The 19,448-nt window shown below is 30.3% G+C and overlaps 4 protein-coding genes across 6 annotated transcripts; 2 read left to right on the plus strand and 2 right to left on the minus strand.

Annotated features, from left to right (window-relative positions):
* Window positions 1-550: 550 nt before the first annotated feature.
* Window positions 551-2,400, minus strand: LOC123673128 (dnaJ homolog subfamily C member 17). The gene is made up of 5 exons (XM_045607567.1): window positions 2,095-2,400; window positions 1,767-2,042; window positions 1,476-1,682; window positions 1,340-1,420; window positions 551-811 (listed from the first exon to the last, which is right to left on the minus strand). The coding sequence occupies exons 1-5, from the start codon at window positions 2,173-2,175 to the stop codon at window positions 608-610; spliced, it is 849 nt and encodes a 282-aa protein (XP_045463523.1). The 5' UTR covers window positions 2,176-2,400; the 3' UTR covers window positions 551-607.
* A 262-nt stretch (window positions 2,401-2,662) lies between these two features.
* Window positions 2,663-8,772, plus strand: LOC123673129 (protein IMPACT-like). The gene is made up of 5 exons (XM_045607569.1): window positions 2,663-3,017; window positions 3,085-3,327; window positions 3,385-3,481; window positions 8,113-8,210; window positions 8,475-8,772. Exons 1-5 carry the CDS (start codon window positions 2,770-2,772, stop codon window positions 8,563-8,565), a joined length of 777 nt encoding a protein of 258 aa, XP_045463525.1. The 5' UTR covers window positions 2,663-2,769; the 3' UTR covers window positions 8,566-8,772.
* A 3-nt stretch (window positions 8,773-8,775) lies between these two features.
* Window positions 8,776-11,062, minus strand: LOC123673127. Its single transcript, XM_045607566.1, has 4 exons — window positions 10,762-11,062; window positions 10,382-10,614; window positions 10,018-10,317; window positions 8,776-9,375 (listed from the first exon to the last, which is right to left on the minus strand). Exons 1-4 carry the CDS (start codon window positions 10,900-10,902, stop codon window positions 8,784-8,786), a joined length of 1,266 nt encoding a protein of 421 aa, XP_045463522.1. The 5' UTR covers window positions 10,903-11,062; the 3' UTR covers window positions 8,776-8,783.
* Window positions 11,063-11,658: 596 nt separating this feature from the next.
* On the plus strand, window positions 11,659-17,707 carry LOC123673132 (ubiquitin-conjugating enzyme E2 W). Of its 3 annotated transcripts, none has more exons than XM_045607574.1 (6): window positions 11,659-11,915; window positions 12,055-12,159; window positions 14,675-14,777; window positions 16,166-16,321; window positions 17,381-17,456; window positions 17,520-17,707. In XM_045607574.1, the coding sequence occupies exons 2-6, from the start codon at window positions 12,089-12,091 to the stop codon at window positions 17,531-17,533; spliced, it is 420 nt and encodes a 139-aa protein (XP_045463530.1). In that variant the 5' UTR covers window positions 11,659-11,915; window positions 12,055-12,088; the 3' UTR covers window positions 17,534-17,707. The 3 variants fall into 3 exon arrangements, with proteins under 3 accessions (XP_045463530.1, XP_045463528.1, XP_045463529.1); XM_045607572.1 differs by having other exon boundaries at window positions 12,068-12,159; XM_045607573.1 differs by having other exon boundaries at window positions 12,073-12,159.
* Window positions 17,708-19,448: the final 1,741 nt, after the last annotated feature.

Genomic DNA, 19,448 nt, shown 5'->3' on the forward strand with positions numbered 1-19,448 from the left:
ATTGAATGAATTTTGCCTATTAACAAACCTGACTGAGGTATTCACACTCAACTTACCTTGAAAATTTCAAATCTCCCCAACAGGATTTCTCAAACTTTTTAGGCATCTTTTTACCGACAGAAACAGTTGAGTTCTCCTGAGAAAACTAAAATTTAAGTAGTCTTAAAGCCACTCATTTCGTATAGTTTAAATTATCCAAGCAATTGTTACTGTTTTGAAAAAAAAGATTCACTCTCATTAGTTCCGTATTTTTGATTGAGGCTTAGGGTAAAAATATAGTGGAATGGATAAGGTAGAGGTACACAGCAAGGTAAGAGGGCGATTCAAATATCTTACTGAACAATATTGAAGCACACATTCAATTTGAAATGAATTAATAAAATGGAGAACCATAAAAAAATTTTAAATCTGCATGAGTCGGTATAGAGATAAATGCAGTATGTACAGACATTGTGGGAAAATGATAGATCAGAAGAGCGCTCGAAAGTCATAGATCTTCACAAAGTTTTCGTGATAATTAATAAAAACTTTGTGCCCTTAAAGTAACAAATTTAAGTGTAATAAATTTACTACCTGTTAATAAAAAAAATTTATTATGTAAAATAATTTATTTAAATTTATCTAGTATCATCTTCTCTATGAATCGTTTCCTGATATCAGGTTTAGTCAACTGCTCCATCGTCATGCCTTCAAATTCTGTACCTTTAATAAGAAATTCTAGTCCTCTGAAAGTGGAGGGAGGTGGTGCGGTAACCCATTCAAGAGTTAAAGGGTTAATAGATAATCCCTTTTCACAGTTCATAGCCATTTCCTGCAAAGACAAAATAGATTTTATAAATGGAATATTAAATTTCAAAAATTGCTAATGATCTGTGTCTTATAGCCAGCTCAATACTGAAATTAAATAACAATTCATTCATCTCAAAGGAAAATTATTAAATCATATTTTTATAGACAGGACAATGTTAATATTAAAAAAAAATTGAATAACTTAAAATGATTTTCTACTAAATTGGGCTGAAGGACTTAGGTCAATTGCCCTAAATACAGTAGAATAAATAAATTGTATAAAATTTCAAAATTAAACAAAATATTTTTAAACTGTGAATTACTATCAAAATCTGATGAAGGATCTTTAGTATAATTTTCCATCCAAAACTTACTCTCTTTCAAGTTACAGCCTTTAAACTTAACGAAAAAATCAAATTTAATATACAACTTTTTTTTCTTCAACTCTTTCCATTACCAAAAAACAATTACTTACAGCAGCTGACTTGGTTTTAAAATTAAATTAAATTTTTTCTTTATCTTTTTTCATTATCAAAAAACAAATACTTACAGCAGCTGACTTGGTTTTAAATTCAACCATTGCACTTCCTTTTTTCTTCGCTGATAGCACCAGAACATTAACATCTCCATACTGAAAATATACTGTATATTAGCACAAAAATAATTTGGGAAAATGATAATTTTACTTTTGATAAAAACTTGAGTATCATATCTTTAGTATAACCCCCATTTGATTCATCATTTTTTGCAGCCTTCCATTTTATTTTAATTCTATATTTTGAGGCATCCAAAGGATCTTCTTGACCATGTTCTTTTCTGATTTTATTTGTAACATTCCGAACTTCTTCCTGTAGAGCTTGAGAGCCTTCTTCTCTCAGCCTTTCAATCTCTTCCTATAAATAGGAATATCAACACAATAATTATAATATAAAAAAAACTAATAAGAATTAGAATGAACTGCTCATTATTTCACAAACCTGTTCCGATTTTTTCTTATCTTTTTGGGAATTAGCAAACCGCTCTCGACTCTCAAGATCCTCTTTGAATTTTTTTCTTTTATTATCTAATTCTTTGTGTCTTAAGGCTGCCTCTTTTCGCCCTCTTAATACTTTATCATATGATTCTCGCACTTTCTCGTCTGATAATATCGCCAAAATTCGAGTAAGCTTATGGAATTCTACTGCAGCATTTGGATTATCAGGATTTTTATCTGGATGGCACAAAAGAGCTTTTTTTCTGTAGGCTTTTTTAATCTGAAAAAGATTTTATGAAACATTTCAAAACTTTATTTGCAGAATGTCTTACATCATTGATTGAACATGAAGGCTCTATTTCTAGAGTTTCATAAAGGTCAAAATCAAGCCCTTCTAGTGTAGATGAATCCATTTTTTTAAATTTAAATCAATATTGTAATAATAATGAACAGATAAATATTGAATAGAAGTCTGTTTTCGTTTCTTGAATTGCTGTCAGATGTGCAGGTTAGATGAAGGTTTATTCTATGTTCTAAGGTGAAGGATTGATAGACACAATCATAGACAAACTAAAATATGGGCCTGCTCCACATCACCTAAAAAAAAAATCTACAAGCAAAAAATTCTAATCGAATGCCTCGGAAACTAGAGGGAGAATACAGTCAAATGGAGGCAGAAGAACAAGCCGGATTTAGAGCGGGCAGATCAACGATTGATCATCTTTTCACAGTCACTCAGTTCATTGAGAAGAAACTGTCCTTCAATCAAGATTCAAGAAGTACATTTGCTCTTTGTCACTTTTTCATCAAGGATTGTCACATCTTTTTTTATTGCGTCCAAAGAATACGATTCAAGAATAAGAAAATTAAATCAGTTTCTGTGGTTTACAACTTATACTTTCGTTTTGTCAGTAGATAACCTTTAATTTTGAAAGATCATTCAAAATTGAGTTTACATTTTATATTAATAATTTTACTGTATAGTTTGTATATATCGCAATTTAGAAATGGAAGTTGATGACATATCACAACAAGCTGACGAAATTGAAGTACTCAAGTCAATTTACGAAAATGAATGGATTGCAGAGGATGGAAGTGGATCATTCACTATGAAAATATCGCCATCAGTTAAATTATTTATTACATTACAGCCAGGATATCCCTCTAAAAACCCACCAAAATATGAATTGATGGCGCCTGAATTGACTACTGACGAGAAACATAAGCTCTACAAAGAATTCAAAACTATATATGAGTAAGAATTTATAACAATTATTGTTTTTTTTTTCTTTTTAACTTTGTTCATTCTGATCCAATTATAGAGAAAGTATGGGAAGTCCCATTTTATACCAATGGATTGAAAAACTTAAGGAATATACTATTTACAAACCTAAGAGTAAAAAAGACAAAGAGAAACTTGATGAACCTCTTACTAAAAATATTCTCAAGCCAGTTGTTGATCTTCAAAGGTTTTCTAGAGATGTTGTTCATGGTCCAATTATAGAAGACCGTAAAAGTGTATTTCAGGGACATGTATGCGCTGTATTTAATGAGAATGATGTTAAGTAAGGATCATTATTATATGAAATATTATGTTTTTACTAATTTGACAATTCTTGCAGGGATTTTTTAGAGTTCTTGATGGAAAATAAGAAAATAGCACAAGCTACTCACAATATATATGCATATAGGATTACTAAAAATTCGTCATTTTTACAGGTATGTAATAAAGGATCTTACTTATTTCTGAAATGAAAATACCAGATTTTAAATGATTAGCTTCAAACAATATTTCAAAAGCAAACTGTTAGGTAATCAATTAGATTTGGAGGTGAAACTTATTATGTGTTAATACCTCAGAATATAGATAGAAGGAACGGATAGTAAACATTTGTGCTTAATCCTGAATACAAGAGGGATTGGAGTTTAGTGTCACTAAATCGAGCTAGCCAAATCCATAGGCATGCAGAATCCTGATTCAATTATTGAATGTTTTATCATGAATCCTTTTTTCATAACATCACAATAGCTAAATCATTAAACTGAGGAGCACAAATAAATTTTCATAAATAAATCACATTGTAAACTATTTTTGAGCATCAATTAGATAATTTCAATTATATAATAAATCAAATTATGTTTTGCTACTGCTATTCTGTCGTGTCAGACAAGGGTGAATGTTGGAATCAAAGCAAATGTATCAGTTACAAGGCGATTTCCATTCCTCTTATTAACATTCAAATGTAAATACACATCATAACCTTCAATCTCTTGTTCAATATTCGGCTATAGCTAGTTTCTAAAACTTCGGATCTGTTAAACTATGAACTGGGTTTGTGGAAAGCATGATGATCATGCTTTGTACATAATTAATGCTCTAGCTGAAAAGAAAAATGGCGAATTCGATAATCAAGTGTGGAAATTGCCTCGGCAAAATAAATGAAAATTCGTACAGTATTGAGTGTACAAGATGTGAACTTTGGTTTCATTTGAAGTGTACTAATTTGCAGAGGGCAGAATTCAACGATATTGTGAAGAAAATAAAAAAGAATGGTCAAAATTCCTGGGTTTGTAACGTATGTACAGAAAGTGAGGTTAAGGATTTGACCTTTCACGTTGGAAATGAAGAAAATTCAGGAAATAAAACAATAGAATCTCTGTTTCGTCGTGAATTTAACTCATTCAAGAGAGAAATCCAAAAAGTACTATCGGAAATGACGGTTAAATATGATGAACTACAAAAAAAGTTCAATCAGCAAAAAGAAATCAACAATGAATTAAACCAAAGAATTAGCACCCTGGAACAACAAAATGTTGAAAATATAAAAAACCTACAAAACAATTTAAGCAAAAACTTAATAATAAATGGAATTCCTAAACAGGAACAAAACGTCGAGGATATCACTAAGAAATTAATAAAAGTGATAAATGCTGATGTCAAAATGGGTGAATTTGAGGCTGAGAGAATAAATACAAGTCCGATACGAAAATTTGAAACTATACGAATTAAATGCATAAACAACGATGTAAAAGTTAGATTTTTCGATGCAAGAAAAAAATTTGGAAAATTAGAAACTGATAAACTAGAGATAGGGGGCCTGAAAACCACGGTGTTTTTCAATGAAGAGTTGACAAGATCTAATCAAGAATTATTTAAGCAGGCTCGAGAATTGAAAAAACATGGAATAAAATTCGTATGGGTGAAGAATGGAAATATATATGTTAAGAAAGATGAGGAAACTAAAGCAATCAAAATAACCACAATAAACGACATAAAGAATATTCAAAAAAACTAATAAAACTAACTACAAAAACATGTATAAATATAAGTTACCTTAATATTAGAAGTCTTAGAAATAAAATGGATGAGGTGGAGGTCATTTTGCTGAACGAGTCTCCAGATATAATGATACTTAGTGAAACCTGGTTGTATACGGAAGAACTTGATTCAATACAATTCCCAAACTATATAGCCAAACATGTATGTCGATCAGACAGAGGTGGAGGAGTATCAATCTTGGTAAAAGATTCATATACTCCTAACATAATAACTAACTTAGATATAGATGGTAATAATATTTTGGGGATAGAAGTGGTGGAACTACCGATTGCGATATATGGCATTTATAGGAAACCAAATTCATCGGTCACATCTTTCCTAGAGGTTTTGAGTACCACACTCACTGACAAAAGCTCTCTGTTTATTGGAGATCTTAATATATGCCTATTGGATAACAACAGTGCAGTGTCTGATTATATGGAAATATTGACATCAAATGGTTACACTATTCAAAATGAAATCAACAAGAACAAGGCTACAAGAGTTGATGTTAGAACGAAAAAAAAATCAATAATCGATCATGTATTCATGAATTTTCACTGTGAAGTAGAAATGTCGCTAACAGATGTAAGTGTTTCAGATCATAAAGCAATAACTGTAAAACTAAATTTAACTCAACAAACCTTGAAGAAGAAGAAACAATACTATGAATCCAAAATTATAAACTTAAAGCAACTATCACATAACCTAGACAATATACTGCAGAATACACCTAAGCAAAATATAGATTTTGAAACCTTAATAAAAATAATACAACAACAATCAGATAAAGTAACCACATATAGACGAAGAAGAACCACAGCTAATTTTAGTGAAGGCTGGTTCACCGCTGATCTCAAAAACAAAATAAAAGAAAGAGACAAAGAATATGTACAATGGAAAAAAACATACATACTTGCAAATAACGACAGATTCAGAAAACTACAGAAAGAAGTTAGAGCAATGGTGAAAACAAACAAGCAGAAACACATTCAAGAAAAATTTGCCAACTCAGATGGGAATGAACGGAAACAATGGAAAGTTATAAAAGGCCTGATAAATCACCCGGAAAAAGAGAATACAATTATAAAACTGGTATCAGATGGTAGAGAATATACTAGCAGGACTGAAATAGCTGAAATCCTAAATGATCATTTTATTAATATTGCAGCAAACTCCAACTCAGACATACAAAGCCAGTTATCAAATACAGCAAGACCAAGTTTTAATGTAGAAATGCACATATATCCAACAAGTGCAAAGGAAATTGTAAGCATCATCACAAATTTAAAAAATAATACGGCACCAGGACATGATGGTATAAAAATCACAACAATTAAAGCCATAAAAGATCAAATTGCCCCAATATTAGCGTTTATAATTAACGCCGAAATAAAAAAATCCAAGTTCCCTAAGGCATTAAAAATTGGGAAGGTCACGCCTATATTCAAGAAAGGTGACAGAACAAGTGCTGGTAATTATCGACCAATAACTGTAATTAGTGTATTTGCTAAGGTTTATGAACATGTGATAAAGAAGAGGTTGCTCAAGTATCTTGATGATATAAATTACCAATATCAGAATCAACATGGGTTCACAAAAAAACGTAGTACTCAAACGGCCTTGGTTGATACAATTGAATTCATATACAGAGCGATGGATGAGGACCAGTTGGTTCTCGCTGTACTTCTGGATTTATGCAAGGCATTCGACATGGTTGTTCATCGGGTACTCGTTAAAAAGCTAGAAATACTTGGGATCGGGGGGAAGGTTTTGGACTTGTTTGGAGGCTACCTTGATGAGCGATACCAATTCACGGTAACAAATGAGGTGGAAAGTACAAAAAAATGTGTAAAGTCTGGTGTTCCGCAGGGAAGCATCTTGGGGCCGGTTCTTTTTCTTCTCTATATCGGTGATATCGTGAATTGTGATATTAAAGGCAACATTCTGCTGTATGCAGATGATACCATACTTTTCTATTCAGGTGAGCCTGAGTTGATATTTTCTCAAGCTCAGAGGGACCTGGAATTAATTAATAAATGGACCTTGGAGAATGGCATGAAACTGAACAGTGATAAATGTGTATATCTGAGAATCTCAAAGCACATAAAAAATACAAAAAAACTATTACTTAGTATAGATGATATAGAACTCGCTGAGGTAAACAAGGTCAAATACTTGGGACTAATACTTGATAGTGGGATGACTTTCAGTTCACATGTAGAAAATCTGATTGCAAAGTTGAATTACATCAGATACAACATCAGACGTAACTCCAAATATTTAAACACCACTACCAAATACAAAATGTATAATTCTCTTATTGCTTCACATCTGAATTACCTTCCAGCCTTCTGGGGACAAACAACTGCCCAGATAATAAATAAACTACAGATAGCACAAAATAAAGTCATCAAGGTACTATTTAACAAACCACCTTCATCAGACACCAGGCAACTTTATAATGACTTGAATCTTCTGAAAATTAAGGAATTAGTTTACCTGGACAGTGTTAAGTTAATTTACAAAATCAAAAACAACTTAGTGGATACTGGCATTAATCTCAGATATGCCAGTGATGTGCATACCCACCATACAAGATCCAGACATAACATCTACATATTGCCAACTGCCAGAAACATTCCTAGGAGGAAAATAACTTATCAAGCTGCCACCTGGTTTAATGAATTGACAAACAACATCACGGGCTCAGATACTATCAAGGTGTTCACAAGTAAAGTGAAAGATCAATTGTTCCAAAGAAGACAGAATAATATTTGATTTATTGAGAAATTGTTTAGTTGTTGGAATTGTTATTGTTACTATTGCTATGTTATATAATATGCCTGTTATGGATCACTCATGATCCCTTTGGGTTAATAAATAAATAAAAAAAAAAAAAAAAAAAAAAATTATTGACAAGAATATGTCCAATTCAAATTTTTTCAATCAAAAGGCAAAACTCAGTAATCACATTGATGATTATATCAATAAGAACATTTGAATGGTACATTTAACATATTTTTTACAGGATTGCGAAGACGATGGTGAAAATCATGCCAGCAAAAGAGTTTTACATTTATTGCAGTTGCTCAATTTGGAAAATGTTATGGTTGTTATATCCAGATGGTAAGTCAAAAAAGTGAAAAAGTAATTTTTTTCCATTGAAATATGTAAATCATACTCACACTTACTATTTATGCTTTCAAATACCTTTCAGATTGTACAAACTTACTATTTTTAAGCTATTTTCTTTTTTTCATCTTCCCTCAAATGAGTAATACTTGTCATTTTTTCTATGTATTTAATAGATTTTTAATGCAGTTAATATTATTTCAAAAACATCAAATTGATTAGAAATGAAAGTATATAAATATCAATACTTCATTTTAGGTTTGGAGGCATACAGCTTGGTCCAGACAGATTCAAACATATAACAAATGCAGCCAGGCAGGCCTTGGTGCAAGCTGGATTCATAAAATAACTATTATTTATTATTTTAAGAAACAATTCTATGTATATATTTTTATTGATTCTATAATTAATTGAATAACATTGAAGAATGTTAGATGAAAAATTTTATTATAATATTAATTCAAAAAAATGTGATAATACTTATACCACTCTTTTATTTTTACATCAAAAAATATTTGGAACTGTTCAAGAAAATAAAATTTTTACTCAACTCGAATCAATTTTTGATCATTTAATATCACTTTTCTCAGTATCAGTAGATTCAAAGAATGTTTTCATATTTTCTTTAATGATGGATTTATCAGGATCAGTGGGTTGTTGATACTCGACTATTTTTCTGTGAGTCATTTCACTTTCATTTTTGTATTTTAGTTGTCTATTTAAATTCTGAATAGTTTTTAAATCTAATTCTTCCTCTGCAATATTTAAAAGTTGTTCAACTTCTTCATCTATAGGTACATTATCTGTTATTTGTATATCATTTTTAGGGGTGAGCAATATATTCATTATATTTGCCGTTATTTTTGAGACATTGTACTTGAAGATTGGTTCAGTACCTATAATGATTGGTATACCAGATGTATCAATACTAGGATATCCACAGGGCCCATATCGGCGAAAAGCTCCTTGTACAGATACCCATAGCTCATAAATAATTTGGCAACAAGTGCAATTATAAAATTGGTTTGTAGGAAGGGTATGTTCATCTGTTTTCAAAACACAGTAGTAATCTGTTCTTCCCCTTGTAATATTCACCATTTTAGGAACTCTGCAGATATCTGTTCTTACAGTTTTTGTCCTGGTAAAGGGTCTAGAAGCCCTAAAAATATTCTCAGTGACATTTTAAGTTCCACCCTCTGAATAGAGTAAGCAGTTGAATAATAACTTCTTCAAACTGATTTTTTGGCTATATGGAGGTAGTTTTATATGAGAAATTAATCAATATTTGCAAGAAATTATATAAACATGCAATGTCTAAAGGCTCGAAGGCAGCGATAAAGTGAGCGCATAATATCGGTTACCTTCTTCTGAATGTTGGTCATCAATTTAAAGGTATAGTAGCAAAACTATTTTGTAGATTTACTTGACTGAAGAGCCTCTGTTTGCCTTTGTTCATCTCTACCACCTTATGCCCCATACATTAGCGTCATTGGAGTACAATTGACAGTGAATTAACCACAGAAAAAACCCAAAATCCTACCCCTGTCAAAATCATCAACATGATGATAAATTTGAAATGTTCTCACTTGAGACATTCATTTAGATTAACTAAAAATACTCTCCGAATAAGTTGGGCACTAGCTTCCTTATACTTTGTTCTATACATATCTATAAGTAACTGAATGACTCTTTGAAAGAGAACTTTGTCTATTGTGAGATCTCTGGTGTTGAATAACTTGTCTAGTTACATACAAATTTCAAACATGATTAATTTGGATTAAATATCAATTGAAATTCTTACCTGTATATATCTACACGTGTCAAAACGAAAATTATGCCCCCAAATAGCATATTTGAATGATTATCAACTGTACATAAAACAGGGATACTCTGGTTTATTGCCACTCCACTGAAAGGTGTCCAAACATCGATATCCACATATCCAAAATACTTAATGAAATTTATTGGTCTATGTACTTTTATTTGAGATTCAAATTTCAAGTATTGTTCCAATGAAAGATCCCTTTTATTTGATACGAGAATTTCTTGGTTGTGAATAAATACACCAGAACTTTCGATAATAGTTATTTTGCCCCAATACCTGTATTAGAGTTATTAAGATTTTGAAGCATATGATAGCCTTCAAATATAGTTGAATTTAATACCTAATCGAGCCATATTCACCATTCCATGTAGCTGGAAGACGTGTGGGCCAACCACAGGAAAACTCATAGCCTTCAACACCTTTATGTTTATGTGCCAAATTTCCACCACATAAAGTATGCCTTGTATAGTAAAAAACTTCCTCTCCATTGAATTGTAAACCTTTTTTATAATACCGAGGAAACTTAAATACATTTCTTTCCAAGGGAAATTCACATGTTGAGATTCCTGAAATCTATAGATCACTAAAACATTGAATAAAACATCTTTTTTCTCAAATATATACTTGCTAAATGGATCTTGGTGTAATAGAATCATTAGCATTGATAACCTTTTGATATAAGATAATCTTAGTGAATGAACCTAGTTTCAACTATTTTACCTCAATCAGAGCATATTTGATGATGGCTTCACCTGGTGTAGATATTTCTACAAATCCAGTCAAATGGCGATTTATTATATCTTCTATAAAAATGCGGCATACGATTTCCTGATTTACTAAAGCTTCGTTATTTATACTCATAATTGCATTTTCAAATAGAAAATATTAAATGATTAGTTTAGTCTTTGACAATTTTAACCACGGAACGCTCTTATTAAAATTTGAATCTTGAACCGATATGCGCGACTGCGCAAGCATAGATTATGAAGTATGGGTATGTCAAGGCCTCTATGCATTATTAATAATTAATTTACAAAAAAATAGATCACATTAAGATGCATAGAATCCTATGCATCTTAGATCACATAGACAAAAGAAGGAATCGTCTCCATCGACCTCCGCCTTTTGACGAAACGCAACGGTCGCGGGTCGACTGAGACTGTCTGAGTAAACCGTAACTTTAATTGTAGGTACAAAGGAAAATGGTAGATTCCTTGGGTAATTTTAAGAAAAAAAAGTCCTATAAACATGGGCCTACAAACGCTTTGTTTTCGAGATACAGGGTGTTTCTTGTAGACTAAGTAGTACTATTTCCTTGTATATTACATATTATTATACCAGTTTATCGAATCTTCATTAATCTTCGCTACAGATTAGGTAAACAAGAAGCAACACTTGTAATTAATTCATGCATCACAACTTACTAATTGGATCTTTATAATAATAATAGTGGAGAAGACCATTTATTTGTTTATACCTTTTATAATAATTGGGCAATCTTGGCGAATCTACTGGTTAGTTGAATATTACCTTATATTTAATATTCTAGAGTTATATTATATTCTGTGTTTTAAAATATTGACGTTATCATTAAATTATTTCATATCCCTGAATAGAAATGAAGTGTCATTTGTTTTATTGACTGAAAACAAAATTACTGATTATTTTGACATTTCTTTGAACTATAAATTCTGTGGAATTTCTTTGTCAAATATGAAATAATAATAATATATTTAATTCAATAAGAGATCCAATTAACTTCGCTTCAGTTAAAATATTACCATTCTTTCTAATACGTTCCTCTTATGACCTTATGAGAATGGCTGACTATTGACAAAGGAACAATCAAAATGGCAGGAATGTCACCATCAGAGGTAAATAATAAAAATAATATCAAAAATAGTTTGAGGGTCATCCATATCATACATATATAATATTCATGACTAATTTTATTTCTGTTATATTATAAAGTAGTTGATAGAAAGAGAATGCTATAAAAAAAAAATTTAAAAGATTTTTTTTTTAGAGAAGATTACAAAAAGAATTAATGTCTCTTATGAAAGAGCCTCCACCAGGAGTAACCGTAGACGCCGAAATAGCTGAACAAAATTTGTTACAGTGAGTGAACTAAATTTTCCTTTTTTAAGATTATAAAATTTACTATCAGGAGGTCATTGCATTAAGTTGAAATAAACAAGATGTGAAAGTTGTAATGATTTAGCTGTGGCCCTCAGATATACATGCAATATTGATTCATTCTCTTAATGATGTAGTTATTGTTTTTATATAGAAATTTTTGGAATTTCATATAAAGTTGAAATTATATCGGTTGATAAAGAGCATAATATATGCACTTGAATACACACTTATTTTTAGCCAACTGTTTGCTTATTGGGACTGTGTATTAAGTAAAATTGTTTCAACTGCTTCATTTGAGATCTCTGTATTTATTTAGAAATATTAATGAAAACAATTATCTAAAATCTAGATCAACTTTTATGAACATTCCTCATCATAGAAATATTATCAAATTTCTTATCATTTGATATACTGTATACAGGGTGGTCCAGATTTTAGTACAATAACTTTGGCGTTGGATGGAACAATTTTTTTCATGAAAAAAAAGTTCATATAAACATATATCCTAACAAGCTTCATCTTGGAGATACAGGATCCAAGTTTGACAAAAAAAAACAGTGTTTCTTTATGATCTAGTAATTAACCAGTGGCGTAGATATAGGGGTTCGATGATCCTTTTTCCATTCAAAAACTACGCCTCTGTCTTTTTTTCGAGAAGATTATTACTGAAATCGATAGAGTTTCATTGAAAAAAAGTTGCCTTGAATTTTCAATTGCATCTACCATTTTCAAGATAATCGAGTACAAAGCAATAAATTTCTAAAAAATAAATTATTCAAATTTCCCCATGGAAAGATAGACTTAATTTTGACTTCTACAATATTGTTATTAATTAAATGCCATCTGAAAGTTTTATAATAAACTATACCAATTGTTGTACTTTATTCATGATCACTAATGGAAAAATTTATTTTTGTAGATTTTTGTGAATAGTATTTACTTTGTCCTCAATTATCTCGAAAACGGTACATTCTATGAAAAAAAATTCAAGAGCCTTTTTTTTTTTTAGTTAAATCTTGTTGATTTCCGACATGGAATAATTTTCCTGAAAAAAAAAACAGTGGCGTAGATTTTCATTAGAAAAAGGATCATCGCATCACTGTATCAACGCCACTAGATAATTTTGGCAGGAGATGATTACTTAATTCAAATCAGTTCTAAAATTCTAATTCCTAAAAATTGAAACAATGAATGTGATAACACTAGAGTAGTAGAGTACTAGAGTAGAGTTCTATTACTGATTTTTTTTTCGGACTTCAACACCCTGTATCTCGAAAACAGAGTATGTTAGTATGTATGAATATGAACTTTTTTTCATGAAAAAAGTTGTTTGGAGTCGAATAGACTCCATAGTTATTGAACTAAAATCTGGACCACCCTGTATTATTATATTAAAATAAAAAAATATTTCTTGAAGAACACTTATTACTCTAACTGATACTAATTGGAGGTTTATTCAAAAATTTCTGAATTTTCCAATATGTTTTGGAAATACTATTATAACGAGCGTCCATTAAAATTGGTGGTCAAGAGTGCTGTGGAGAAATTAGATTTGATTTTTTGTAATTACAAGTAGCGCGTAGCTTGTACCATATCACTAACATTTGTTTCTCTAGTTCAGTATCGTAATTATTTCATTACAGTACTAAAAACAGTGCTGTAATGAATTCATTACAGCATTGTTTTCAGTTATATTTTTCGTTTTGTGGTTGTATACACTGACTTCCGATCCTATCAAATTTCAACACACTTCAATTCTCAATATAATATAATTTGGATATAGTGAATTGATTTGCAACATAATTCGCAATTTCTCTTAATTCTGGAAGTGTTAAATCGATTTTGTCGGACATAATTCACTAATTCAATGCGTAATTATAAATTATTTCAAAATTCAAAACAATTCAAATTCTGTAATCTGTCAATTTTAGTAGGAGTCACATCAACTGCCAAGATACAATACAAAAGTCACTAGGATGTATAATCTGAATTTTTTAATTGAATTTCGACAATATTTCCCTAAAGACTGAAATAGAGAAACTATCGTCTGATACTCGTTGGAGAAGCAATTCCAACACTCATACGTTCGAAAACTCAAAATTCACATTCATGTTGGAATAGGAGCTGCAACTTGTTTTAGAATATACTATTACATACTTCGAATCTTGAAACTATATTTGGTGCAATCTGAGCGCTACTTGTAATCACAGTAATTAGTAGTAAAATAACAACTCTAATTTCTCCCCAGCACTTTTGACCACGAATTTTAATGAACGCTCATTATATCATTATAACTGCTGCTTAGTGATTATGAGATATATTGAAACCGTATAGTTTGATTTGAGGTTGTCTTTTTATCTTCAATATTCGATATTTCTATTTGATATATTGTAAAGGTTATACTATTTTTTCTGTGTTATCTTTTTGATTTTTTGGGATCTATTGTAATTTGATGAAATATATTAATATTTGATCGGATATATGTTATTTCCAGTTGGATCATTCGAATGGAAGGTGTCCCTGGTACTCTGTATGAAGGAGAACAATTTGAACTACAATTTAAATTCAGCAATAAATACCCTTTCGATTCACCAGAGGTAAATATGTTATTGAGACATTGAAATAAAACATTTAAAACCTGAAGTTCAGTGAAGATTTGTTCATACTGAATTCATTTTCTGAATAAAATAATATCAACTGAAATTTCCACAAAATTTAATGAAATACAACAATTGTTTTGTTTCACCATTTGTCAACATAATTTTTTTTCAAATGATATTTTGAATTTTTCTGATATCAACAAAATAAGAACGAAAAGTAATTTTCATCTTGAAAAGACCGAATTCATTGAATAAAAGAGTTAAAAATTTCTGATTAGACCAGGGCCTGAAATCCTGGAATTTTGTACCTCTGCAGAACAGTGCAGCTGTGAGAAGACTTCATCATTAAATTAGCCGATATGTAAAATAACTGCTAAAGCTACACTGTGGGTAAACACTTTTTGTTGTTTATTAAAATATTGTGGAAATTTATCTTCATTTTATTCAAAATAAATTTTTATTGCGTAAAGATAGAATCAATCTTCACATATTAAAATATATATCTCAGATAAAAGTTAGCCACATTCCACCAGCATTGTACCAATTGAGTAAAAATATTAAATCACATTAGTTAGAAATATAAAACTGAAATAGAAAGATAACATATTATCTTGAAGGTTAGTGGAATATGACTAATGTTGGTCTGTATTATTTTAATTGGCAAAGTATTCAATACCTGATATACATTGGTATGTATTTACTTTCAAGGTAGATATAGACCACATAAAATAAAAAGTATATTAGCATTTGAAAGAAACTGAAAAACTAAATGTTTTGATTTTAAAATGAAAAATGATTTATATTGATGCCTCCCTTGAATGAAAATATTAATGCATTCAGTATCTATATCTTTTCAATTTAATATTGGGACTTACAGTATTAAATTGAGAATTAACATATGCAAACTGATACTAATCGAAATCAAATTGGGAATAATCTTAATCTTTTGATTACTCTCTGAAATTCTCATTTACATTTTCTTTTGCTCAATTCAATTCAGCTTGCCATATCAAGTAGAAATATGAATCACTATGAAATTAATTATTCCCAATTTGAATATATTAAGTTTCAATTTAATTTTGTTCAGTACCAATTTGAATATGTTAATTCTCAATTTGATTTTCTTAGGTCTTAATTTGAAGTTGGAAAAGTATATTTGGTTCAGTAATCCAGTGCATGAAAGTTTCACTTTGACCAGTAGGTAAACAAGAGCTTTGAGCTTGTGGTTAAGTAGTTCAGTAATAAAGTGAAACTAGAACACAATCTAATAACCCAAATCACCAAGTTTTCTCCATTTAAAGTGTATCTTGGACACCTTATTATTAATTACCTATATTGTAACTTTATGTTTATCGAGATAAATATGTTAATTTGTTTGACTTCAGGTGACCTTTGTAGGAAATAACATTCCCATACATCCACATGTATATAGTAATGGTCATATATGCTTATCAATTTTAACTGATGACTGGTCTCCAGCTTTATCTGTGCAGTCTGTATGCCTTTCCATAGTTTCTATGCTCAGTAGTTGTAAAGAAAAGGTAAGAAGGTTTTAAAGTTTTCTAGTTAATAATAGAGAGTTGAAGTACTGACATAAAGTAAAGTCTTGCCTTATATGATAACATAAGAAATATAACAATTGCGGATTGATATGGAATAAAAGTTGTTTCACGTAAGCGGGTCACTGGATTTTGTGGCTTATCCATCGAGCAATATTGAAAAGTGACCCATCATAATGATAATATTTTTCACGGGCTATCCAAATATGTTATCGGAAAAACTATCGCACTAAGGCATGGAAAATTATTGAGGAAAAACCATTTCTTCAAAAAAAAATTTTTAGCAAATTTGACTGATTTTCGAAATAAGAAGGTTTATAGACAATTTATCACCAATTTTTTCTTCATTGGAACTTCCATTGAGTATTCAGAAAACATGAAAAAATATTATGAAGTAGATTTTGTAAGTAAAATTTGGAAGGAAAGTAATGAATGCTACAGAGAATTTTTCGATACCCAGAAAGAAGTCATAATAAGTACAACAATAAATGAGGCAGACTACTATCAAGCTCTTCACAAAGGCAAAAATAGCATCTCCAGGACAAGACAATATTCCTTGGATAATACCGAAAAGATAAGATGAAGAAATACACAAACACTTTATTGAAATTTATGAGTGCTTCTGATCAATCAAGATGACATAACATTCCACTCAATAAGTCGAGGCCCAACCAGTAATAACACATTTTTTCTCAAAAACTCGAATTTATTTCATCAACATAATCACATTGAAGGTTATGATACATGTTCTTCTCCAACACTTCTCTAATACCTTTTCTACAGAAACAGTTTGCTTTTGATATACGTTTATCGAATATATTCGATATATATCAAAATAGACTTTAACCGCGATAATCACTTCATTAGTAATACCTTATTACCAAGATAATGACCATACCTCAACAAGAAAACAGTTTACTTTTTTTTGTGATACTATGTATTATAGCTAAAATTAGGCTGAAGGAACATTTGCTTGGCAATGAATGCCTGTTATCATAAATATTATTTAATACTAAATCATAAAATATTACTTTATTCTAGAAGAGGCCTCCAGACAATGCATTTTATGTTAAGACCTGTAATAAAAATCCAAAGAAAACGAAGTGGTGGTATCATGGTAAGTCTTGAGAGCCTGATATTCTTTCATCAAGGAATTTAATTGACATTTTTTTTGTTTCAGATGATTCTGTTTGAAAAATATACATATACTACTTAAAATTGTGATTTATTTAACTCTATTGTAGGTCTTTATATTTTATATCATATTCTTTAATCGATTGATTGATTTATAGGAACAACATTGAAATCTCAATAGTGCCTGTCGTGGATGTATCTTATTTATTTGAAGAAATAAAATATTTCAAAATATTCTTATTCAACTAAATTTTTATACCATCTCCAATGTAGGGTTCTGCAGTAATGTGCAACCTACCTACATCAATTAAATTATATTATAACTATTTTTTAAATTCTTTCACAGAGGCTGCGTGAGAACCATTGAATTTTTCATGCATCTTCGTGATTCACTCAGTTTACATTTTGGAAAATATAGAATTGAAAAATAAAATGAAAAAATCTGTCCGTCTGCTGTCCAAAGCTTTCCTCAGAAACTATTGAGCTTTTTGCATGTAATTTGATACAAAAATCAATTTCTATTTCCCAGTGATACTTCTATTTTGAAAATACTATCCATGAATTCTTTTAGCAAAAAATCAATTAAACAAAATAAAAAAAAATATTACTCAAGAATTTTTTATGGATCCTTCCTCATTATTTTTGGAATATTATATATTTCACGTCATTACACGATGATAAAATATTTCTCTCACTCTACAAGCAAAGAAAATCCTTCAACTCAAGAGGATCATTTTCTCAAGACAAAGGGACACAAATTACTGTTGATTCCAACCTGAAGCTAGGAGCACATCGATTCCATCGCCCATGGATTCAGACAACCAATGTTTCAAGCATTTAATTAGCTACTCAGCTTAAATGTAAACTATTAAAGTTCATTCATTTCACAAGTGCATGGGTGCATTAAAATCAAGATTGTGTGAAGCATTCCAAGAAAAATATACCGTTCTACAAAACTACATTTTGAACATAAGGTAGCGAAATATTTATGTTTAAATCAATTACGTTTGAACCGACCAAAATATAGTTCACTGTCTCGTTCTCGTAGAGATACATATTTTAATGAAGATGTTGCTATGACAAATTCAGTAGCCAAAAACTTCGTCAAGTCTCATAAATTACTTGAAGTTGCAGCACTTGGAAGTAATGCAATGCCCCATGTCTCCTTTTTTTTTTATGAACGGTATTACCAAACACAGTTAATGATATTGGATTCTTTGCCCATCAGAATAATGTTTTCAGTTTGATGGTTCTAACTTAGCCCTTGACACAAATTCAAGTGAGAAAGAAATTTTTGTTCTAAAAACAAATTTTTTACTCACCAGGTACCTTTTAGTTTTCGATTTGTTTTGCAAAAACACTGCAAATTTTACATAATGATTTATTATTTCCTCATAGAATATCTCAAGTCATGTGCCTTAGATTTGTACGCTAGTGTCTGAATTATCGTTCTTCGCATACATACCTAAGTGTGATTATGATATGATTATCATATTGGAAAATAATATATTCAAAAATTAATACTGAATGCTAGGACTTTGCAATATCATGGTGACAATGCATGCAACTAATGTTAATGTGTTGTTGAGTTATCTTGATACAGGAAAAAAATTTTAATTACATGCAGTAGCAGGATTTGAACATGGAATCATTCATTCTGAAACCCAAATGAAAATTTCAGAATTCCGAAGCATTATTGCTTTGATTTATTGTCTAAAAAATTGTATTCTCGAGCTAATAGGATCAAATCGAATTAGCAACCGATTGTTGTATCAAATTATATTCATTATTGAAAATAGTATGTTAAGAAGTGAAAGGAGCTATCAACTTCTAGTAATGTGTCTCTTTAATATGCTTTTAGGGCCCTACAAATACAAACTGAAAAATTGATAGTCTCGATGTCAACACTCGGTACATCCACAAATTAATGACCATTAGACAATATAACATCAAGAAAAACACCTAAAATATAGTT

Source organism: Harmonia axyridis, chromosome 2 (genome assembly GCF_914767665.1).
Source record: "Harmonia axyridis chromosome 2, icHarAxyr1.1, whole genome shotgun sequence".
Lineage (NCBI taxonomy): Eukaryota > Metazoa > Arthropoda > Insecta > Coleoptera > Coccinellidae > Harmonia > Harmonia axyridis.